General features: G+C 41.2%; 1 protein-coding gene across 3 annotated transcripts in view; it reads left to right on the top strand.

The window, feature by feature from the left end:
• Positions 1–25,953, top strand: part of DIAPH3 (diaphanous related formin 3) — a 314,905-nt gene that overhangs the window by 41,471 nt on the left and 247,481 nt on the right. For all 3 annotated transcript variants that reach the window (XM_029057148.2, XM_029057147.2, XM_039911199.1), the window contains 2 exons: positions 3,330–3,434; positions 4,454–4,584. In XM_029057148.2, the coding sequence (XP_028912981.1) occupies positions 3,330–3,434; positions 4,454–4,584 (236 nt within the window). The remainder of the gene's footprint in view (positions 1–3,329; positions 3,435–4,453; positions 4,585–25,953) is intronic.

Raw genomic sequence — 25,953 nt, 5'->3', positions numbered from 1 at the left:
TAAGAAGGGGAGTGACATGCCCAGATCATTTCTGCAGGAAGATGAGCCGGGCAGCGGAGTGAAGAATAGACCGGAGCGGGGTGAGAGAGGAGGAAGGGAGGTCAGAGAGAAGGCTGACACAGTAGTCTAGCCGGGATATAACGAGAGCCCGTAGCAGTAAGGTAGCCGTTTGGGTGGAGGGGAAAGGGTGGATCTTGGCGATATTGTAAAGGTGAAACCGGCAGATCTTGGTAACGGATAGGATGTGTGGGGTGAACGAGAGAGACGAGTCAAGGATGACACCGAGATTGCGGGCCTGAGAGACGGGAAGGATGGTCGTGCTATCCACGGTGATAGGGAAGTCTGGGAGAGGACCGGGTTTGGGAGGGAAGATGAAGAGCTCAGTCTTGCTCATGGTGAGTTTTAGGTGGCGGGCCGACATCCAGGTGGAGACATCCTGGAGGCAGGAGGAGATGCGAGCCTGAAGGGATGGGGAGAGGACAGGGGCGGAGATGTAGATCTGCGTGTCATCTGCGTAGAGATGGTAGTCAAAGCCGTGAGAGCGAATGAGTTCACCAAGGGAGTGAGTGTAAATGGAGAACAGAAGAGGGCCAAGAACTGACCCTTGAGGAACTCCAACAGTTAAAGGATGGGAGGGGGAGGAGGCGCCAGCGAAGGAGACCGAGAATGACCAGCCAGAGAGGTAAGAGGAGATCCAGGAGAGGAAGGAGTCAGTGAAGCCAAGGTGAGATAAGGTATGGAGGAGGAGGGGATGGTCGACAGTGTCAAAGGCAGCAGAGAGGTCAAGGAGGATCAGAATGGAGTAGGAGCCATTGGATTTGGCAAGAAGGAGGTCATGGGTGACCTTAGAGAGAGCAGTCTCGGTAGAGTGGAGGGGACGGAAGCCAGATTGGAGGGGGTCTAGGAGAGAAAGCCTGTGAGCCTCATTTGGGACAACCTGATTACCCTGTAGCTACCCCAGTGCTTAGAATGGTGTTCGATACATAATAAGCGCTCAACAAATACCAACATTATTATTATTATTTTACAGATGAAGTAACTCAGGGACAGAGAATTTAGGTAACTTGCCCAAGACCACACAGCAGACAAGTGGAGGAGCCAGGATTAGAACACAGATCCTTCTGACTCCCAGGCCCATGCTTTATCTACTATGCCATACTGCTAAGAGACACACTCACACACACACACACATGCGCGCACGCGCACTCTCTCCTTCCTAATAGCTTTAATTTATAAAATGTTAAGACATTCATGCAGTAAAACTAGAAAGATGTGAAGTTTCTTGCTCTTCATCTTTAGTTTCCTTGAAAGCCCCAAACCACAGTGTCTAGCTCAAAATCATATTATAACTATAAAGCTTCAGGAAACCTTAGGGTGATGCAGCCTGCAGCTTTTTAACTGATAAAATTTCATAGCATATTAGTTGGTCTTGACATCCATAGTGTCTAGCTTTGCCTTTCATAGTTCAAGATGATTCCACTAAAGAAGAGTTGTTCCATCTGACCAGTGTGGCTGAAAAATGCCTTATGTCCTTGGACTCACATGCAGATTGTGTTAATATGTTTGTATTTGCTGTATATGTGCTATCTGTGCTAGTTTTCCTTCAATCTCATTATCCCTTTGAAGCTTCCCTTGGAAAAATTGATCAATCAGTGACATCTGCTGAATGCTTACTCTGTGCAGAGCACTGTACTAAATGCTTGACAGAGTACAGTGTAACAGATTTGGTAAATCTGGTCCCTGACCACAAGAAACTTACAGTCTAAAGGGTATGAGCCATTCATTATTTGATTGCAGTACACCAGGTTGCTGTTGATCCCCAATATTCAGCTGTTGCCATAATTTTCATCAACTGGGTATTAAGCTCCGAGTGCCGAGCACTCTGATTATTGGACATATAGATGATAAACTGTTCCTGCTTTGAGTTTAGAGTCTAATACTGGATTTTTTGACTGTCCTCCTTCCTGCCCAATGCTAGCCCACCCCCCTACTTGTCAAGTTAGCCCCGGGCCTGGTAGGATGACCAGTTTGGCCCTTTGGACTAGGCCCCATCAAGCTACGCCACCCATTTTAAGAAGCCATGTGGATTGGTGGAAAGGACATGGCCCTGGGAGTCAGAAGGACATGTTTCTAATCCTTGCTCTGCCACTTATCTGCTGTGTGGCTTGGGGAAGTCACCTCACTTCTCTGTACCTCAGTAACGTCATCATAAAATGGGGATAAAGCCAATGAGCTCTGTTTGGGACAGGGACTGTGTCCAACCTGATTATCTTTTATATAGCTAGTGCTTAGACAGTCCCTGGCACCTAATAAGCAACTTAGAAATGCCCTTTAAAAATAAAAAAAAGAGCCTACACTTAGCACACCACTGGCAAAAGCAAGATGTCACCCCCACCCACCACAGCTGAGGCCACCCCGGGCATCATGAGGCGAGCAGTAGCCCCGCTCACAGATGTGGACAGTCCACGCTCAACTTTTGCCTGCTGTCAGCCACCTGTCAGCCACTGTCGAAGGAGTGGCCCATGGCCCAAGGACAGGGCACAGACTGGAGCTGTCCCGGCACTGCAGGGTGCTGCAGGACACTGGCACTCTGGTTCTCCAAGGGGACCCCTGCCTCACATTATTTTAGATTGGGATCTGAGCCTAACTCTCACCCTTGGGTTTTTTCCTCAGTGCTTAGTACAGTGCTCTGCACACAGTAAGTGCTTGATAAATAGTATTACTACTACTACTACTACTTAGAATGTAGCAAATGTAACAGTGTTACAGAACTAGGAAGAAATCTAGATTTGTCCAGGAATTCACCATCTTTGGCCTTGACTGTTACCTTGAGTTTTGCTTGGGAGAGGACTTCATTTTACCCATATGTAGAAAGCAAGAGACTGTGGTTTTTAAATTATTTATCGTTCATTATGTAACCTTTTTGATTGTGGAAATAAAAGAAATGGAGTTGCTCAAACTTGGGTTTGGTATAGAGGGCCACTCAAATAAAATATAGGTACAAATGGCTTTAAATAGCTCTATTTTGAAGGAGTCACTTAAAGGCAATCAGTCATTAGAGGGGCAAATTCAGTAAAGACCGTCTCGTTGGCTAGTTTGTAGGAAGTTTCTTAAATTTGAGAAACTTTTCCAAATAAACCTTTCAGAGAATTGTAGGGTTGAGGAGGCTTAGAAGAAGCAAAGGGATCAAAACTATTTCCTCTTGTAGGAAGAACTACAGCTAAATCGTTCTAAAAAAAAAATGCTATTTTAGAGGTACATTGATAGCGTTTGTGGAATTGCTGCTCAACTTTCATTCTAAAATGAGGCCTTTCAATTGTGTTTTCCAGGAAGATATGAATTTAAATGAAGATAAAAAGGCACCTTTGCGGGAAAAGGATTTAAGTATCAAAAAGGAAATGGTGATGCAATACATTAATACTGCTTCTAAGACAGTAAGCAAAACTGTCAAGTTAAATGATATTGCTAAAATGCTGTCATGAGAATGAAAATGTACATTTATATTCAAATGTTCATTTTGATGTGACTTTTAAAGCATCGTAAAGGAAAAAATATGATTATTAGTTAGGATAACGTTCACCCGGAAATAATTTGCATAGCATTATTTTAAAGTAGTCTTAATAGAAAAGTTATATTTATTTACCTTTTGGTTGTTTCTCAGAAATTTAATTTCGAGGAATAAATGGAGATAAGGTGCTGAGATTCATCCCAGTGCACTTATGATTAGGCATAATACACAACATAGTATATTTCAAAGTGATGGATGGAACTAAAATGTATCACTACTTTGGACACCAGAATGAGTGTGTTCTCTTCATTTTAAGCATATGTGTTGACCTTTCTATTAAACGTACTCCTGAAGCAAAATATAAAAATGTTCTTAACCAGAATATTTAATCTTTCCCTGTATGCCAGTACTGGCAGGAATTAGGATTTATTTGAGTAGCAAAAATGACTAAATTACCCTAATTTATGATAAACTGGTTGAAAATAGCTCTTCAGTGCCAGAGATTGCCATATAGCCTTGAGACGATAGCCTCTACTATAGAAAATCCTTCTATTCTATTTATTATCCACTTCCATTGCATAGGAACTCCATGTCCATGTTTTGTAACTTATCATGTAATTCAGGGCCTTTTCAACGAGGGGGTCATATGATTTTTTTCATAATTCAACTTCTATGCCACATGATCCACTGTTTTGATTCTGCTTGCATGTCTTCCTCAATTAGAAAAAATATATGGGTATGGAAAGTCTGAAAAACTCTTAAATACCTTCATTTGTAAATTCAAAAGATAATATATGCAGTGTTTTCTAATCAGAACTGAAATATTATATTGTTATTTGAAGATATGTGTGTTCAGGAGTTAGAGTCAAGTTGCAGATGGATAGGCAGGTAATCTAGATGTAATCAGAAGCTTTTTTCTGTGTAACTTCTTATTCTGTTTTAAAGGGAAGCCTGAAGAGCAGACGACAAATCTCACCACAGGAATTCATCCATGAACTCAAAACAGGAACTGCAGATGAAAGACTTGTCACTTGTTTGGAGTCCCTGAGAGTATCTCTGACCAGCAACCCTGTTAGGTAATTTATCTGTCCTACCATCAGTTAGTCATTTTGAAGAATTTAAAAGGTGTAGTAATCTGTGGGTTTTGTTAATGTTTTCGTCCTAGTATTTTTCTTGAGATGATGGAGTTTAACAGATTTCTCTGGCTGATCTGAAGGCTGTCAGATGATCTCCCAGAGGTTGTTGGTTTGCTCAGTGCTGTTGATTTTTATCCATGTTGTGTATTCTCAATGCCTTTCAGATAGAGGTGATGTCCTTCTAGGCTTTTTCTACCTATAGTGTTCTTTAAAACTTCAGAGTGCCTGGAGCACTGTGCTTTTGTGGAGGATTAAAACTGCTGAAAGTCCCAGTGGTTTTACCTTTGGAGTAATAGAAAGTCTTATCTTCCCACTCATACCCTGTCTACTCTGTGACTTTCCCATTCCTGTAGATGGCATCACCATCCTTCCTGTCTCACAAGCCCATAACCTTGACATTATCCTTGAATCCTCTCTCTCATTCAACACACATATTCAGTCTATCACTAAGTCCTGTCAGTCCCACCTTCAAGACATCGCTAAAACCCGCTCTTTCCTCTCCATCCAAACTGCTACCAAGTTAATACAATGACTCATCTTATCCCTCCTGAATTACTGCATCAGCCTCCTTGCTGACTTCCCAGCCTACTGTCTCTCTCCACTCCAGTCCATACTTCACTCTGCTGTCAGAATCATTTTTCAACAGATATGTTCAGGACATGTCACCCCAATCCTCAAAAAACTCAATCCAGTGTTTGCCCATCCACCTCCGCATCAAACAGAAACTCCTCACCAGTGGTTTTAAAACACTCCACCTCCTTGCCCCCACCTACTTCACCTTGATACTCTCCTTCTACAGTCCAGCCTGTACACTTCACTCCTCTAATGCTAACCTTCTCACTGAGGTCTTGCTCTCACCTATCTTGCTGCCGACCTCTAGCCCACATCCTGCCTCTGCCCTGAAATGCCCTCCCTCCTTAGATCTGGCAGACAATTACTCTTCCCCCTCCTGCAAAGCCTTACTGAGGGCGCACCTCCTTCAAAAAGTCTTTCCAGACTAAGTCCCTCCTTTCCTCTTCTCCCACTCCCTAATGCATCGCCTTAACTAGCTCTTCCCTTTGTTCTTCCCTGGTGTCAGCCCCACAGCACTTATGTATATGTCTGTAATTTATTTGTATTGATGTTTGTCTCTCCCTGTCTGATTTGTAAATTCGTGTGGCCAGGGAATGTGTCGGTTTATTGTTGTACTGTACTCTCTCAAGTGCTTAGCACAGTGCTTAATACACACTAAGTGCTCAGTAAATACAACTGAATGAATTGATGTATACCAAATATGTCACCATACTCCAGTTGGTTTCACCATCCAAACAATCCACTTGGTTCATTTTCCTAGATTGACATCATGAAGGTCACCCAGGAGGCAAGTGGCGGAGTCAGCAATAGAACCCAGATCCTTCTGACTCCCAGTGCAGTATGTGCTTGGCCATGCTGCTTCCTTTTAATGATGGAATATTGTTTTCTTCATCTCTTTTAAATTGTATTTCACTTGATTCAGTCAGTGGGGGTTGATCGTTTGTGTGGAATGATGTACTAAGACCTTGGGAGAGTACAATACAATAGAGTTTGTAGACCCAATTCCTGTCCACTGTGTGCTCTGCTTTGCACACCCTAAGCCCTTTGTAAATACCACTGATTGGTTTCCTTGAGTTCTTACTGTATGTGGAGCACTAAGTGCTTGGCATGTAGTAAGTGCTTAACAAATACCATCATTATTATTATCATTATTAAGTGCTTGGAGGGTACAATACAGTTCATTCAATTGTATTGAGTGTTTACTGTGTGCAGAGCACTGTACTAAGTGCTTGGGAGGGTACAGTGCAAGAATATAGAGGCACATTCCCTGCCCACAATGAGCTTACAGTCTAGATAAGGGTAGACAGACATCAATACAAATAAATAAACTACAGATATGTACATAACTGCTGTGGGGCTGGGGTGGTGGGGAAGAGCAAAGGGAATAATAATAATAATAATGTTGGTATTTGTTAAGCGCTTACTATGTGCCGAGCACTGTTGTAAGCACTGGGGTAGACACAGGGGAATCAGGTTGTCCCAGGTGGGGCTCACAGTCTGCATCCCCATTTTACAGATGAGGTAACTGAGGCACTGAGAAGTTAAGTGACTTGCCCAAAGTCACACAGCTGACAAGTGACCGAGCCGGGATTCGAACCCATGACCTCTGACTCCAAAGCCCGTGCTCTTTCCCCTGAGCCATGCTGCTTCTCTAAGGGAAGAGCAAGTCAGGGCGATGCAGAAGTGCATGGAAGATGAGGAAAAGTGGGGCTTAGTCTGGGAAGGCCTCTTGCAGGAGACATGCCTTCAGTAAGGCTTTAAAAGTGGGAGTGAGTGATTGTCTCACTCTGAGGAAGGAGGCCATTTCAAGCCAGAGGCAGGTTGTCGGTTAGGTTCGGCAGTGAGATAGGCGAGAGCAAGACACAGTGAGAAGGTTAGCATTTAAGGAGCGAAGGGTTCAGGCTGGGTTTTAGAAGGAGAGTATCTAAGTGAGTTGGAGGGGACAAGGCAGTAGAGTGCTTTAAAGCTACTGGTGAGGAGTTTTTGTTTGATGCGGAGGTGGTAGAGTTGGTAGATGTAATTTCTGCCCTCACGGACCCAGACTGATGTGGGAGATGGACATCAAAAGAAATTATAAATGTATAAGGATATGTATATAAGTGCTGTAGTGTAAGTATGGGGTGAGTATCCAAGTGCATAAAAGGTACAGTTCTAAGTATGTTGACTGGTATCTGCTCCAGTCCTTAGTGCAGTGCCTGGTATATAGTATGCCCTTAACAAATACCACTAAAAAAGAGCATTTACTATGTACTCTGCATTGTACTAAGCACTGGAGTAGATATAAGATAATGAGCTCAGACACAGTTCCTGTCTTTCTTGGGTATCTCAGTCTAAATTGGAGGGAGAGCAGGTATTTAATGCCCATTTTACAGATGAGGAAACTGAGGCACAGAGCAGCTAAATTATTGCCTCACATCACACAGCCAGCAGGTGGCAGAGCTGGGATTAGAATCCAACTCAACTCAACTGTATATATTTTCATTACCCTATTTATTTTGTTAATGTACATCGCCTCGATTCTATTTATGCCATTGTTTTTACGAGATGTTCTTCCCTTGACTCTATTTATTGCCATTGTTCTTGTTTGTCTGTCTCCCCCGATTAGACTGTAAGCCTGTCAAACGGCAGGGACTGTCTTTATCTGTTGCCGACTTGTTCATTCCAAGCGCTTAGTACAGTGCTCTGCGCATAGTAAGCGCTCAATAAATACTATTGAATAATGTAGGCAATACAGATGAGAAAATGAATAATTGGGAAGTGAGAGATTAGCCAGGGAAGATATCTTGGATGAGGTGCCTTCCTGACCTGTGACCTCTGGCTCATGCCCATCATCTGGCCTTGAATTCACTTCTCTTTTAAATCCACCAGACCATAGCTTTCCATTTTCAAAGCCTTCCTGAGTCACTTCTCTGGGAAATCACCTTCCCTGATTGGTTAATTAAATTATTTTCCTCCTAGGCTTTTATCCACCTAATGCCCAAAGCATTTCTGTACGTATCAGCTGGCCTACCCAAACTGTTTAACCACTAATTTACATAGCCATTTACTGAGAGTTAGTTTAGTTTCTGTCTGCCCCTTTAAATTGCAAATTACTTGAAAACCATGTATGGTAACTTGTGGACGTAAATATTATCAATGATCATGAAAATTCCACCTTCCTATCTCATGTTTGTCCAACAGCCATCTTTAGCAGTTATCAGCTATGTAATCTTGTGGCTTATAGCATTAACTATATAATCTCAATTTAGTTTAATTTACATATATTTTTTCTATTCTGCTATATGCTGTTATCAACTGCTGCTGTATTGTCCTTTCTCCTCCTCTGTTACTTTTCTCAAGGAGTGTGTAATCTAATGAGAAAGACAGAAAAACAAATTCTTTATAGTCAAAGTTCTTTAATGCATTTGAAAAATCAGAAAAATTGATCAAAGCAATATATAGAACAGTGATAAAAATACATTGTTGCCTGCTCAAATAGCCCAGATGATATATATGTTGAATATTTTGAATTACATTTTTGTGTGTCCATTAAGTCCATTGCCTAACTTTCAAAGGGTTTTCTCTCCCTCTTATTTAGCAAAAAAGTCCTGAGTTAAATCTCCCATCTGTGCTAAATTTAGGTGAGCTATATTTAATCTATATTTAATCTATTAATCTAATATATTTATATTAGGAGAAGCAGCGTGGCTCAATGGAAAGAGCCTGGGCTTGGGAGTCAGAGGTCATGGGTTGGAATCCCGGCTCTGCCATTTGTCAGCTGTGTGACTGTGGGCAAGTCACTTAACTTCTCTGTGCCTCAGTTACCTCATCTGTAAAAGGGGGATTAACTGTGAGCCTCATGTGGGACAACCTAATCTACCCCAGCACTTAGAACAGTGTTCTGCACATAGTAAGCACTTAACAAATACCAACATTGTTGTTATTATTATTATGAATCTATTTCCTTTTTTCAAAATACTTAAGAAAAGGAGGAGAGAGAAAGACCTAAGCTCAGGTAAACTTCACAGCGTTATGTCAAAGTTGAGAGAGCCTTGAAAAATAAAAATTAACATAGCACTATTACAAAAGAATTCTAAAAGAAGAGCTTTGTAACTAGAGATGGCTGTATTTGCCTTTAGCTAGCAAGGAAGGCACTAAAAATGAAGTTTAAGGTTGGAACATGTGTATTGGAAAAGAATGTGTACTTTGAAGGAAAAGAAAAATAAAACTTCTCATTGTCTCTACTGGCTCTCCATTTAGATCTGTATAATACTGAATCTTTTCCTTTTCATAAGTTTATTATACTTCTGCTTGTGATTGGACCTCTGAAACTACATTTTCCCCCTCTAAACTGTAAGCTCGTTGTGGGCAGAAAACGTATCTACCTACCCTGTTCTATTATACTTTCCCAAGCACTTAGTACAGTGCTTTGCACCCAGTAAGCACAAAATAAATAAGATTGATTGATTGAAGTACAGAATTATCTGTGTAGAGCTGATTTGGAAGAGACCAAACATGTGAAGGACGGGGTGCACCTATTTCACCTGCCTGGGCCCATTACGCAATCCTTTTCTTGCTTTGTTTTGAGATGCACGCTTGCTTTTTTTTTTTTTTGGGTTATCAGCATTTCCCCATCGGAGGTCAGAAGGTAAGGTGAGAATTTTAGTATTCTCCCTTGGCTCCTTGTTTATGAAAAGCCATATATCAAAAGACATGACAACCCTCTGTTGTTCAAATTATTTTTAAGGGCTTGAGCTTGTGTGTGTAACACCAAATGTTGCCAATTTAGAGGAAATCAGGCTTTTAAAATTGGAGTATATTACTGAATAAATACCTGGAAGAATATTTATTAATAGTTGTGGTATTCAGTATTTAGTATGTTACAAAGCACTGTATTAAAAACTGGGGAAGGTGCAAGATAATCAGGTTGGACACAGTCCCCATTCCATATGGAGTTTGGTCTAATAATGTTCCAGTAAAATGACTCATTATAGGTAGGTCACGGCAGTCAGTTAACAGCTTTTTTTCTAGCTCTTCCCTTCATAAAGAGAGTACTTCATATGTTCTAGAGGAGATTGGACTAAAAAAAAAAAATTTGAGGCCACTACATTAGGATTTTTATTGTCAATATTTTTTCCTGTAAGGAATGATGTATTATTTATAAGCTTAGTACTAGAATTTCTCATTTGTTCTCTTATATTTTGATATTTTTTAAAAAAAAGATGATAGAGCAACATTACGTTTCTATATAAGTACATTTTCTGTATTCCTTAATTGGCATGACTATGAATTTAAAGGACAGAGCTGTGCTTTCAAAATATTGTATTATCTTTTAAAAGAGAAATAGTTATTTTCTGTTCATGATGGATCAGAGTAGTTTAGTTCAATTTAGAAATGACCGAAAAGGTCCCTAGAACTGTAAATTGCTCCCACTTATCTGTTTGAAATCAAATACAGTATGTAACCATTTCCTTGTTATGGTACATTTGGCCAAGGTTGAATTTTAGTGGAATGTGTTTATATAAGTGATTATGAACAACACTTCATTAAAAAAAAATCCAAACAGCTGGACATAAATAAAATGAAAATTGACCTATTAAAAGTGTACTCTTTTGATACATTAAAATGGGAAATTAGTGCAAAGACATGCATTCTTGGTTCAAATAAGACATTAAACCTTTTTAATTTCTACCGTGCTTTTTTAAACATGTGACAGTGTTTTGGCAACAGTAAGTAATCAGAGAAGCAGCGTGGTTTAGTGGAAAGAGCCCAGGCCTGGGAGTCAGAGGATGTAGGTTCTAATCCCAGCTTTACCACTTATCTGCTCTTAGCTTCTCTGTGCCTCATTTACCTCATCTGGACAATGGGGATTAAGACTGTGAGCCCCATATGGGGTAGCCCCATATAAGAAGCAGCGTGGCTCAGTGGAAAGAGCCCGAGCTTTGGAGTCAGAGGTCATGAGTTCGAATTCTGGCTCCACCACTTGCCAGCTGTGTGACTGTGGGCAAGTCACTTCACTTCTCTGGGCCTCAGTTCCCTCATCTGTAAAATGGGGATTAAGACTGTGAGCCCCACGTGGGACAACCTGATTCCCCTGTGTCTACCTCAGTGCTTAGAACAGTGCTCTGCACAGAGTAAGTGCTTAACAAATACCATAATTATTACTATTATTGTTATTACCAAAAGTCAATGCAGAGCATCATGAAACTTGTTATTTTTATATCCTTGCATACACTGTGTATTTAGGAGAGTGCTACCACTGTTTTTATAGTTGTGTTTTTTTTCTTAGCATCCAATTTTGTCAAGAAGCAGTTTTACACACAGAGATGGATTGTGGCATTGCAATATCTAAATGTCTATCATTGTGGGTATTCCACTTTTCAGTCTACTGACAGTTTTTTCATAAGATTTTTAGTGAATCTTAAATTGTCAGCTGATTTGAGGAATTGAAGCAGGACATCTAAAATAATGTGACTGGCGGTATCATTTGAGATATCCATACACAATACAAGAAAATGGTGAAATAATGAGGTATCTATAAAGACAAGTCAAAATTGATATTTGATTTGATTTAAGAGTTCTCTTTGGCTATTAATTTGGTGCCACATTGTACATTCTTTCTAATTCAGCTAAAATATCTTCAGGAATATTACTCAACTCACGGTAACAACACATCAATAACAACTTAATCATTTCAAAAGCCAGAATGTTCAAATTAATCTAAGTTGTTTAATATTAATTTTCGGAGCAACAGTGTATGTTAAGCTGAGTTCCCTGTGGAGATATAAAATTCAAGGCATGAATTTTCTTTATTTTTGTTCATTGAGCTACTATATGTGGCTTCAGTTATTGGTCATACAAATGAAAGTTTTTTGTTAAGGATTTTCTTATTTTGAAATGTTTTTTGAAGGTGATATTTGTTCAGGCGGGAGCAACAGGTTTTACATTGCCCAAGAAACAAGGCAGATGGACTTCAGCACTGCTCCAAGTTGTATAACTAGATATTTTTGCCTATAGGATTAACCTTTTCCTTCCTTTCTATAATCAAGTGAACAACCAGCCGGATACTTGTAGTAGTGTGGTACTTTTACGGTGCAACTGGGAGGTGGATTTCGGCTACGCTGCCATATTGTGCTTTTATCTATTTGTGATTTCGGTGAAGCTGTTATGAAAATAGATAAAAGTTATGTTGACCAGCTGTGTACTGCAATCTAGACAAGACTGAATGGAGAAGAAGTTTAGGAGGGGGAAAAACGAGAGAGCATGGTGTTCAGTAAATACCATGGATGATATAAAGCCTTTTGGCAATCTGCTCATTTGAATTAGATTCATAATAGACTTTTAGCTTGTTGGCTTAAGGCTGTGTTGCTCAGATGGCTAGATGTGTCTACAGTTGTATTTGAGAGGAGCAGACTGCCTTTTTTTCTCAGGAAAACAGAAATGAGCAACAGTGTCTTTCTGCAAACTAAAGGCTCTGAAACTTGGTGCAGTGTATCCAACACCACCTCTATTAATAGCTGAGTTCTGTGGAGAACTCTCTGCATGATGGATACTACTAAGTGTTTTATGTTCAGTAGACTAAACAGATGCAAACTAGTGGGGAAGACAGGCACTGAGTTACCTCACAGATGGGAATATAAAGGCATGTATGTGATGTAGGAAGGGATGCGATTGCCCTAGTGATTAGGTGAAGTGGAAGTGCGGAAGTGGCATTTGGGAGGGGATGTAGGTTGGAAAGGTAAGAGATTAGTCTGTGAAGTCCTCCTGGTGAGCTATGAATTCAAAACGGCTTTGAGATAAGTGGAGCAGAGGTCTGTAGACCACTTCTGAAGAAGGAGGAGGGAATTTCAGGCTGGAGAGAAAGTGTGAACAACAAGTCAGTTGCCGGAGAAGCCGATGAGAGCCCTGTGGAGAATATGTACTCCCTGAGGGGAACGAATGTCTGAAGAAATAGTACCAGCAGAAATTGGGGACTATCAGGTCAGAAAGGCCTGGACCATCTGAGCCAGGTGGACACCATTAGGATGGCAGGTGCTTGCATGATGGTCATTGGCTGTATTGGTAATGGAGTATACGCTCAACTTCCTGACTTTCTGTGAAGCTTGTTGCTCCCTAAAACATGAATTTCTAAAGATGGAAAATCATCTTATCCTTATCTCCTTATCTTCCCACCCAAACTCTTGTCCTCCCCTGTGACTTTCCCATCACTGTAGACAGACCACCATCCTTCCTGTCTCAAGCCCATAACCTTGGCGTTATCCTTGACTCTTCTCTCTCATTCAACCCACATATTCAATCCATCATTAAATCCTGTCAGTCCCACCTTCACAACATTGCTAAAATCTGCCCTGTCCTCTCCATCCAAACTGCTACCACATTGGTACAATCACTCATCCTATCTTGCCTGGATTACTGCCTCAGCCTCCTGGCTATCCTCCCAGCGTTCTGTCTCTTCCCCACTCCAGTCCATACTCGTGCCCGGATTATTTTTCTATAAAAACATTCAGGAGTTTTTCTTCAAAAAACACCAGTGGTTGCCTACCCATCTCTGCATCAAACAAAAACGCCTCCTCATTGACTTTAAAGCAGTCCCCCACCTTGCCCCCTCCTACTTCACCTTGCTTCTCTAATACAACCTAGCCTTCACACTTTCTCTAGCACTTCCTCTAGTGCTAACCTTCTCACTGCCTCAATCTCGCCTGTCTCGCCGCCGAGCCCTAGCCCACATCCTGCTTCTGGCCTCCGCAGATCCGACAGGCAATTACTCTTCCCCACCATCAAAGCCTTACTGAAGGCACATCTCTTCCAAGAGGACTTCCCAGACTAAGCCCCATATTTCTTTATCTTCCACTCCCTTCTGCGTCACCCTGATTTGCTCCCTTTGCTCTTCCCCACCACCCCAGCCCTACAGCAGTTATGTACATATACTCTTATTTATTTGTATTGTTGTCTGTCTCCCCGACACATATCTAGAGTGTAAGCTCATTGTGGGCAGGAAATATGTCTGTTTAGTGTTGCAATGTACTCGCCCAAGTGCGTAGTAAAGTGCTCAGTAAATATTGAATGAATGACTGAATCTTATGAATCCCATCTGTGACAACTGCCTGCTGAATTTGGGCATTAGGGAGTGCTCCTGGGCAGGGGAATCCTTCACAAGATGCATTTTTTTTTTCCTGAATTGGCTGTGAAGGATAACAAGCACTTCAAAACCATATGAAAAATCCAATTTTAAACTTTTCATTGGTATATGTGAACATCACTATTTCATTTAATTGCATTTATTCATGTACATTCAGTTCTTGGATAATGAATTTTTCATTCTGTATTTTGGTTAGGATGCTAGGGAATTAGGTAACATTCTTCAGCAAGGCATATCTATGTTGATAAAAATGTAATGAGATGTTGGAAGATATGGTTGGCACACTTATGGCTCTTCAAGGGCTGAATGCTAGAAATATAAGCTTGAAAAACTATCCCCTGTGGTTTTGGAAAATGGACTGTTTTTGTTCAAGCAACTTGGAAATGCATTAATGAGCTTTACATTATTTTCAAGGGCAAGTATGCTTGGTTTAGCCCACTTTTGCTTGTAATTAGATGTGCCTATAGTAAACTGATGCTCTATCCAAAGGAGTTATTGTGCCCAAAGTGATGTTACTGAACCATCTGTCAGAAGAGGAGTGGGGCCCAGACACTAGACTTTAGAACCAAGAACTTGAATGAAATAATCTTATATTATTATTATCAAGTGTCTTCGAGTCATTTCCGATTCATAGCGACTGTATGGGTGTATTTTCTCCAGAACATCCTATCTTCTGCCATAGTCTGAAACCTTTCTAACAGTTCTTCCGTTATCGTTGTTATGGTCTCTATCCATCTAGCTGCTGGTCTGCCTCTTCTAAGTTTTCCCTCTACTTTTCTTAGCATTAGTGCCTTCTCCAGAGAATTAGTCCTCGTGATTATGTGTCCAAAATATGCTAGTCTAAGTCAAATCATTTGGCCTTCCAAAGACCACTTAAGCTTAATTTGCTCCAAAATCCATTTGTTTGTTTTTCGGGCAGTCGTTGGAATTAGCTAAAGAGAAGCAGCTTGGCTTAGAGGAAAGAGCCCGGGCTTGGGAGTCAGACGATGTGTGTTCTCATCCTGGCTCTGCCACTTATCAGCTGTGTGACTTTGGGCAAGTCACTTAACTTCTCTATGTCTCAGTTAACTCATCTGTAAAATGGGGATTAAGACTGTGAGCTCCATGTGGGACAAACTGATTACCTTGTATCTACCCCAGTACTTAGAACAGTGCTTGGCCCTTAGTAAGCACTTAACAAATACCATCGTCATCATCATTAGCAAAAGCTTTGTCCAAATCCCATGTTTCAAAAGAATCAATGCTTTTTCCTGTTTTTTTCACTGTCCCCCTTTCAGATCCATACACTGTCACTGTAAACACCATAAAATTGACAGTTTGTATTTTTGTGGCAATTGTCACATATCTAAATCTATTACTATGCTAATAGTTTGAGCAGTGCTCTTTGCACTCTGTCATCCGTTCCAGTCATGTGTCTAAACCAGAGCTTAGTAGAGTCCACTGGGATATGGAGAGCGGCTAGGCAGCACACTGAAATGCCCCAATAGGAATTTTACATGTGGGACCCATGTTCAACTAGTTAAAATTGTGGTATTTAAACACTGTTATAAATGTGGGAACAGATAGAAGATAATCAGGCTGAACGCAGTGCCTGTCCTGGATGGGGCACTAAGCAGGAGGAAGAACAAGTATTTAATCCCTATTTTTTCAGTTGAGAAGTAGTGTGGGCTAGAGGAGAGAGCACAGGACTGGGAGTCAGAGGACCTGGGTTTTATTCCTGGCTCTAACAATTACCTGCTGTGACCTTGGGAATTCTCCTAATCTGTAAAATGGGTATTAAATACCTGTTCTCCCTCCTACTTAGACTGTGAGCCCCATGTGGGACAAGGACTGTGCAACCTGATCAAATTGTATGTACCCCTGTGCTTGCTTGGCACTTAGTAAACACTTGCCAAGTACCATAAGATGGTTATTATTAGGTGAGGAAACTGAGGCATAGAGAAGTTGTGACTTGTCCTAAGTCACACAGCAGAAATAACCACAGTATAATGCCGATGCTGTGCTAAAGCACCATAGTCCAGCAGGAAGTAGCTTTGGTAGCTGCAGTGATGTTTGCCACCCATATTAGCCAGCTATTCTTTTAGGCTATATTTGGGCTTGTCCATCTCGAGCAATATCCTAGGTGAGGGGTGGCCAAGCTTCATGAACTGAGGAGCTGCAAATTAAAAGTTAAATATTTTTGAAAGCGGCAGCAATCCAACTTGCAAGCTTGCATTTCAAGGAGGAATTGTGAGGTGGCAGAGAGTAGGCGTTCCCAAGGAAGGTGAAGGAGACTTGGATGAGCAGCGAGCAAGAGGGAGGCAACGCATGGACTGAGGACGGGGAACTGCTGCCTGCCACTGCTTCGACAAAATAAGCAATAAAGTATATTTCATTCAATCATATTCCCAAGCGCATTGTACTAAGCGCTTGGGAAGTACAATTTAGCCAAAAATAGAGACAATCCCTGCCCATAACAGGTTCACAGTCTATCAGTGAAGTTTGGGAAATATGTAAAAAAGTAAAATATGGGCTCTGTGTCCTGGAAGAATTTTCGATCTCATGGTGAAAATGTAACTGACAAGTATGCAGTAATTAGGGATGATGGGCTAAGTGTAAATAATAGACCCAATTGAATAAATCAACTAGATCAATGCATGAGGTAGTGATTACTGGGTGGCATTACTGGTAAGGTGAGGGCATTAATTAGGGCATTATTAGCTTTTTCAGGTTACTCAGCGGTTACTTGATTTAAATAAATTAAAGCCTTTCATGGTAGCAAACTTTTTCTTCAAGTAAATCCCTAAAACAAAATTTTTCCTTTGTACTAGTAAATACACTGTGAGATTTACTACACTTTAAAATCTGTTTCTTTGGAATAAAGTCACTTCCTTATATCAAAGGTACACTGGCATGACAGTGGGACAGCATTCACTTTCAATGAAATGTTATCTTTAATACAAGATCGTTAAATCAATGATATTTATTAAGAACCTACTGAGTGCAAAACACTGTCCTAAGTGCATGGGAGAGTACTCAATTGTATTGATTGACAGCTTACTCTATGTAGAGCACTGTACTAAGCTCTTGGGAGGGTATTAGGTAGTCATGATCCCTGCTCTCAAGGAGCTTTTGTCTAGTCTAGGAGCCAGACCAAAAAATCTAATGGGGGATGCAGGAAAAAAAGTATTTGCAAATAGGTGGAGCAGGAGGAAGAATAAGGGTATGACGAGTATATGCTTATGATAGGTCAGCATGGCTTAGTGGGAAGAGCACAGGTTTAGGAGTCAGAGGTTGTGGTTTCTAATCCCGGCTCCACCACTTGTCTGCTGTGTGACCATGGGCAAGCCACTTAACTTCTCTGTGCCTCAGTAACCTCATTTGTAAAATGGGGATTAAGACTGTGAGCCCTACATGGGACACCTTGATTACTCTGTATCTTCCCCAGTGCTTAGAACAGTGCTTGTAAGCGCTTAACAAATACCAGCATTATTATTAAAAGTGGGTCCCACTGGCTTTCTGGTACCCTGAGAGCTAAAATAATGTTGGCATTAAGTGCTTACTATATGCCAAGCACAGTACTAAGTGCTTTGGTAAATGCAAGATAATCAGGTTAGACACAGTCCCTGGCCCAAATGGGGTTTCACAATCCCATTGGAGGGAGAAAACATATTTTATAGGTGAGGAATTTGCTCTTTCCAGTAGGCCACACTGCTTCCCTCATTATTACTAGGTTTACAGTCAAACATGATGGCGGTTCTTTTGCTCTATTAACCTTAAAGGGAAGGCATTCAAATTTGTAGTTAGGTTATTAGATTCAGGCCATTTGGGCATTGCCTAAGGAGGGAAACTAACTGCCACCATCACATCTGGAAATAGACTTTTTCACATTATGTCCTAGAGGCATTTCTTCCTTTTCTTTCCAATGGAGGTGTAATAAAAGTTTAGCTACCATAGTTACTCCTTTGTGGAGGTGGTTTAGGTCTTTCCTGAACCCCTTATGGTTCCAGAATGGCATTCAGCTTTCTTGGGTCTTGACACAGGTTAGCAGTGAACGGTGATCATGGCAGCATTTATGTCACTGTTTTTGTGTGAAAAATCATGCATGCATGGAAACCTAATGTGACCAGAATTGCTGACAAGGACACAAATCCCAGCAACCATAGTTTAAAAAGACCCACACTCTTGGGGATTGGCTCAGGTCAGGTTTAAAGTGAGGCCCAGGTTTTTGTTGTGTGCCAAAAAAGTAAATAAAAGAATGAGTTTAATTTGAGAACATTATATAGTAGGTTAAGTTCCTTTCATCAAAGGGCTGGCTACCCCCATTCAAATGAAATTAAGAGCAATTTTAACCATGAAAATAGAGGTGAAGTTTAAGAAGTGTGAGTACTTTGGCTCTTTCAGAGAAGCCACATGGCCTAGTGGAAAGAGCACAGGCCTTGGGAGTCAGAGGACCTGGATTCCAATCCTAGCTCCATCACTTACTTGATGGGTGATTACCAAGATGTCTCCCTCTTTTGTAAAATAGAGATTCAATACTTGTTCTCTTTCCTATTTACCTTGCTAATCTCCTTCTTCGACACAATGCCCATATATTGTTCCTGTAAAATCAACCTTCTGACTTTATCTTGATCTCGTCTTTCTTGCCCACATCCTCCCTCTGGCTTGGAACTCCCTTGCCTTTCATAAGACAGAGCATCTCTCTCCCCATCTTCAAAGCCCTACTAAGAACACATCTTTTCCAAGAAGCCTTTCTTAACTTAGCCTTGCCTTCTGTGTCACCTTGGTACTTGGATCTCTTCCCCTTAAACACTTTGATATATTCTCCTCCCAGCACCACAGCACTTATGTGCACATACTATCTGTAATTTTTTCATGTCTGTCATCCCCGCTAGTCTGTAAACTCCTAGTGGGCAGGGATGGTCTATACCTACTCTTTTGTTTTGTACTCTCCCAAGCTTTTAGTACAGTGCTCTTCACACAGTAAGTGCTTGATAAATTTGTTTAATTGATACTTGATTAATTGTCTGTACCATGTGGCACAGGAACTGTGTCCGACCTGATTATCTTGTTTCCACCCCAGTGATTAGTCCAAGGTTTGCCATATAGTAAGCGCTTAACCAATACCACTATTAATAATGATGGTATTGGTTAAGCACTTACTATGTGCAGAGCACTGTTCTAAGCGCTGGGGTAGATACAGGGTAATCAGATTGTCCCACGTGGGGCTCACGTTTTTTAATCCCCATTTTTACAGATGAGGTAACTGAGGCACCGAGAAGTTAAGTTACTTGCCCAGGGTCACACAGCAGACAAGTACTATTAGGGATGTAAAAAAAAAAGAAATCTATGTTATTATTATTATTATTATACTTGATGATAATACTACTTATAATGATGGTATTTAAGCACTTACTATGTACCAAGCACTGTTCTAAGTGCTGGGGTAGATAGGTAATCAGGTTGTCCCACGTGAGGCTCACAGTCTTAAACCCATTTTACAGATAAGGTAACTGAGGCCCAGAAAAGTCGTGACTTCCCCAAAGCCACACAGCTGACAAGTGGTGCAGCGGCTTTAGAACCCACGACTTCTGACTCCCAAGCCCGTGCTCTTTCCACTAAGCCATGCTGCTCATCAGTTTTTAGGTGGTGCTTTTATTACCAAAAGCACATTAGATATTTACTCCTTGCAATACCCCTGCAAGGTAGGGTTCAGCTATTATTACCCCCAATTTACAGCTGGGGAAACTGAGGCATGGGGAGGTGAAGTGACTTGCCCAAGCCACATGAGGAATGGGTGGCAGAGCCGGGGCTCAAATCCAGGAAGGACCTCGGGCTTTCAGGCCTGCGGCTCTTCCATCGTGCCATGCTGCTTACTGTTTGTCAAGCACTAGTCTATATGCTTGGGTAGACACACATAAATCAGTTCTGGCACTGTCTTTGTCACATATGGGAGTGTGGTGGGGATTTAGGCCTGGAATTCCCTTTTTACAGTTGAGGAAACTGAGGCATAAAGAGGTTAAGTGAGTTGCCCAAGGTCATATAGACAAGTGGTGGGGGCCGGAATTAGAACCCAGGTACCCCGACTCCAAGGTCTGGGCACTTTTCACTAGGCCACCTGCTTTTCTAATGTTCAAATAAAGGTTGCCTTGCTTGAAATGTCTTTGAGTTGATGTTAAATTAAAATTCCATGAATGTTTCTTGTTCCTGTGGCATTTGTCTTTCACCCTTTTCCCCCCTCTGTTCAAACTATAGCAAGGTAGGCATCCCTTACTTGACCTAGAAGACTATGATTCAGGTTGTGCCAGTAAAAGGCCTATCTTTGTTTCACATTACTTTTACCTTTTCACTCTAAGCTCATGCATCTCACCACTGCTCTGGGTAAGTCAAACAGTTTTTTAGCCTTTTTAAAAATTAATGTTATCTGGCTATCTTTTGATATTTTATTTGTAGGAATTAATGAGTAAGGATATGTCATCTACAAAATATTTCAATAAAAGCAGTATGTAATTCAGTTGAACTGGAGAAAAATATTGACGTTATGAGTCCTGTCACCTTCCCGTTGTGACTTTCAAGGGACCCACTCCAAATATGCCCTGTGAATGCTGGGCTTTGGATTATATTTGACTATATGAATGTTGTACTATATTCTCTTATATTGCTTTGTATTCATTTCCTCTTACCTGTGGGGTTTGCCAAGACCTTTTCCAACTTAATTTTAAGATGGTAAGATCCTGGAAGGCCATGGACTCTGTTTAGCTCTCATTTGGGTATTTTTTTTACCAGAACTTATTACGGTGCTCCTTACATGAGTTCATGCCTTGGGTGTCACATGAAGATAAAATGGTTAATGAAATTCTTATTGTGATATAGTGTTTGGATGCTATTAGGCTTAAAAGCACAGTCTTTATGAGATTGGGACATGAACTGGGATTAAAAATGAAGCAAATAGGGAACTTTATTCACCCTCCTTCCAGAACCACAGCAATAATAATAATAATAATACTAATAATAATCGTGGTATTTGTTAAGAACTTCCTATGTACCAGTCACTGTTCTAAACACTGGGGTAGATACAAGATAATTGGGTTGCCCAAGGTCACACAGCAGACAAGCAGCAAGAGCTTGGACTTGGGAATCAGCGGTTGTGGGTTCTAACTTCGGCTCCGCCTCTTGTCTGCTGGGTGACCTTTGGCAAGTCACTTCACTTCTCTGTTCCTCAGTTACCTCATCTGTAAAATGGGGTTTGAGACTTTGATCCCTATGTGGGACAGGAACTGTGTCCAACTTGAGTTTCTTGTATCTACCCCAGCACTTAGAACAATGCTTGGCACCTAGTAAGCACTTAACAAGTACCATTATTATTATGTGGCAGAGCCAGGATTAGAACTAAGGTACTCCTGACTCCCAGGCCTCTGTTCTATCCACTAGGCCAGCACTTAGGTACATATCTTTAATTTATATTAATGTCAATCTTCCCCTTCTAGACTGTAATCTTGTTATGGGCAAGGAATGTGTCTGTTATATTGTTACTGTACACTCTCAAACTCTTAGTACAGTGTTCTGCACACAGAACTGAATTCCCAATTAAGCCCTCTTTTCTCTGTTTTGCTCTCCCTTCTATTCAATCAGTCAAATTTATTCAGCGCTTACTGTGTGCAGAGCACTGTACAAAGAGCTTGGAATGTACAATTCAGCAACAGATAGAGACAATCCCTGCCCAACAACGGGCTCACAATCTAAAAGGGGGATAAAACAAGTGATCAGGCATCAGTACCATCAAGACAAATGGAATCATAGATATATACACATCATTAACAAAATAAATAGAGTAATAAATAATATATACAAATATATACAAGTGCTGTGGGGAGGGGAAGGAGGTAGAGCAGAGGAAGGGAGTATGGGGAATGGAGGGGAGGGAAAGAGAAGGCTCAGTTTGGGAAGGCCTCCTGGAGGAGGTGAGTTCTCAGTAGGGCTTTGAAGGGAGGAAGAGAGTTAGTTTGGCAGATATGAGGAGGGAGGGCATTCCAGGTCAGTGGTAGGACGTGGGCCAGGGGTCGATGGCGGGACAGGTGAGAACGAGGCGCCTTGAGGAAGTTAGAGGCACCAGAGGAGCAGAGTGTACGGGATGGGCTGTAGGAGGAGAGAAGGGAGGTGAGGTAGGAGGGGGCAAGGTGATGGAGACCTTTGAAGCCAAGAGTGAGGGGTTTTTGCTTCTTGCAAAGGTTGATAGGCAACCACTGGGGGATTTTTGAGAAAGGTAGTGACATGCCCAGAGCATTTCTGTAGAAAGATAATCCGGGCAGCGGAATGAAGTGTAGATTGGAGCGGGGAGAGACAGGAGGGTGGGAGATCCTCAATATTTCAATCAATATTTTTCATTAAGCACTTACCTATGCAGAGCACTGTTATACATACTTGGGAAAGTAAAACAGAGTTAGAATGTCTATCACCACTAGATTGTAAGATCCTTGAAGGCAAGGATCATGGAAAAGCACAACAGAGTTAAAAATAGACATGATCTCTGCTCTCAAGGATCGTCCAATCTTGTTGGGGTCAGGCACTAAAGTAAATTACAGATGATAATAATACTACTAGTTGTTAAGCACTTACTATTTACCAAGCATTGTGCTAAGCATTGGGGTACATACAAGTACATACAGGAGGATGGAAGGCCAGAGAGGAGGCTGATGCAATAAACCAGTCGGGATATTATGAGAGCTTGTACCAGCAAGGTAGCAGTTTGGATGGAGAGTCTCTGCACTTCAATCTGTGACCTTTGGACATTTGATAGTCACTCCACTTCCAACAACCCAACACTTATGTACAAGTCTTAAATTATATGTTATAATTTTCTTATTCATATTAATGTCCGTCTCCTCCTCTAGACTTGTAAGCTTGTCATAGGCAGGGAACATATCTGCTAATTGTTGTATTTTACTCTCCCAAGTGATTAATACAGTGCTCTGCACATAAGGCTTCATTAAATTTTATTGATGGATTGATTTTTTATTGATTTTCTTGATCGATACTAAAAGCTTTAGTGTGCAGAACAAGATTTAAAAGGTGTATGTTAAAATGACTCCAAATTAGATCACCCAAGGCCCCCTTTACTATGGGTAAAGCAGAGAGAAATATTTCACAAAATGGGAAATTCTTCAGTACCAGGGGAGTTATACTGTGGGATGGCTGAAGAGCTGGTTGGCGCCATGGGGAATCTGAGGAATATTTCCTCCCAACAGCAATGTACTGCTACTCTGGTAGTTACCTTTGCTGAATTACCATTATCGTTCCCGGTGAATTGGTTTCCTCTTCCCCAACCAACACTTTTATACATCCCTGTAGGCCAGGGGCCATGTCTAGGCTGTCCTTATGTCTCTTCCTATAGCTAAGTACATGCTTACACACTGTAAGTGCTTAATAAATGTCCATATTACTGATACTGCTTCTGTCTTTGCTTCTACTATTTTCCTGCTTGTACTGGTGGTCTTTGAGCCTTTCCCATAGGGAAGGCTAGCACAAGGTGGGACTCACAAAATGGAGGTTGGAAAAGGAACCCTGGGAAAGAAGGCTGTGTGGAGCTTTTAACAGTTGGCTAGGAATGGGTTTCAGTGTGTTAATACTGAATTTTCCAGAGCAGAAAAATGCATCCCAGCTGTACAGTAACATCCCTGTCTTTTAGTCAAATGTATTTATAAGCAAGACATATACATAAGTATCCTTCGTATTTCTATATGACATTATTAATGGTGAAAGACAATGTGGAGTGTAGTTAAGATAATCTATGTAGAACCAATATCCCCACTCCATACTTTGCATGTAAAGGTTTTTCCTTTGCTTTGTCAGTGTATTTACCACTTGTAGCATCATGCATTGCTTTCTAGTCTGCATCAGGCACTGGCTTTGCCTCTGGACAGTTTTAAGAGAACTGAGATTAAGGACTGTCTGACGGCAAATCGAATCATACTGAACTACTCAGAAGCGCATAGTCCTCTCCAGAAAGTGGTTTATGTCTCCTTCACTGTCCTTTATCAGGAAATCTGGTTTTTCTCAATATCACATTGTTAATTCCATTCTTGACCAGCTCACTTGCCTCAAGTGCCAAATCATTTTGCTGTTGCCATTACCACTAAATATCCCAATATTCCCTGATACAAAATTTTTTTCTTTGTATTCATTAATTTTCTACTGGTTGTAATCAATCAATGGGATATATTGAGTGCTCACTGTGTGCAGGGCACTGTATAAGCACTTGGGAGAGTCAGTACAATAAACAGAGTTGGTAGACACATTCCCATCTATAACAGATTTACAATCTAGAGGGGAAGATGGACATTAATATAATTTCCAAATGTCTATGTAAGTGCTGTGGAGTGGAGGGTGGGACAAATATCAAATGCTCAAAGAGTAGAGATCTAAGTGCATGAATGATGTGGATAGGAGAGGGAGTTGGGGAAAAGTGGGCTTAATTGGGAAGGCCTTTTGGAGGAGAGGTGACTATAATAAGGCTTTGAAGAGAGTGGTAATCTGGCCTATATGGAGGGAGAGTGAGTTCCAGACCAGAGGGAGGATGTAGGAAAGTGTATGCTTTCCCAAGTGCTTAGTGCAGTTCTCTGCACACAGAAAGGCCCTTAAATACCATTGTTTGATTGATTAGAGCACTACAAGGTTAAGGCCCAGATGGAGTACTCTAATATGCCTGCTTTGAGTGAGTTAAATGTCAATATTTAGGGTACTGTCCCCATTTGGAGGGAATACTACTTTGAATGAAGCTTGAATGGCAATTAAAGCCACTACTCTCACTTCAGTAATGGAACTTCCATTATCCTGGGCTACCTACTTGTATAGGGCTTTTGTTTAGAATGGGGCATATTGGTTGTCCCAACATAAACCAGGCATGAGCTTGATTTCTATTTCTAGTAAAGAATTGGGTTAGTCAGTCATATTTATTGAGCACTTACTGTGTGCAGAGCATTGTACTAAGCACCTGGGAGAGTACAATATGACACATTCCATACCCACAGCGAGGTTACAGTCGTTGACGAGACAGATAGTAAATCAATTACAGTTACATACATCAGTGCTGAACCATCCCAACTTTCTGACGCACCCTTCAAGAGCCCATCCCATAATAATAATAACAACACCTAAAGGTTACATTCCTGGTTTGGGCTATAGGCTAGAGCAATGTCTTAGTATTTGGGGGAAGAAACACCACTATACAGGTGACTGATTTCCAGAAGTTAGACTGAGGAAGTCCTGGTGTATTGTTCAATTGAAGAGCTATAAAGGCCAAATTTTTCACCACTAAAAATTCTGTTACATATGGATCAAACCCACTGTAAAGTCAGTTAAGCAAAAGGGCTGCAGTCACCCAACCGTTAGGATTGGCTTTCCAAATGACAGAGAAATTGTGACCTTCCCTTTGAAAGCACTAGGAATCCCAGAGTGGCACACAAGGACAGACTTGAGTGTAAAGTTATTCATTGCATTCAAACTGTGCTTGTCCGTTGCTTGTTTATGTCTTAGCCAGTCTTTCCCTTCTGAGTAAGATCACCTCTGGCTGGCCTTTGATTCCAGAACAGTTCTGTCTTGCCCCTTTAAACTCATGGTGAGCAATTAACTCAGCAATTTTC

This window comes from Ornithorhynchus anatinus, chromosome 2 (genome assembly GCF_004115215.2).
Source record: "Ornithorhynchus anatinus isolate Pmale09 chromosome 2, mOrnAna1.pri.v4, whole genome shotgun sequence".
NCBI lineage: Eukaryota > Metazoa > Chordata > Mammalia > Monotremata > Ornithorhynchidae > Ornithorhynchus > Ornithorhynchus anatinus.
Note: the sequence above shows the minus strand (reverse complement) of the source record. Positions and strands in the feature narration are given on the sequence as shown.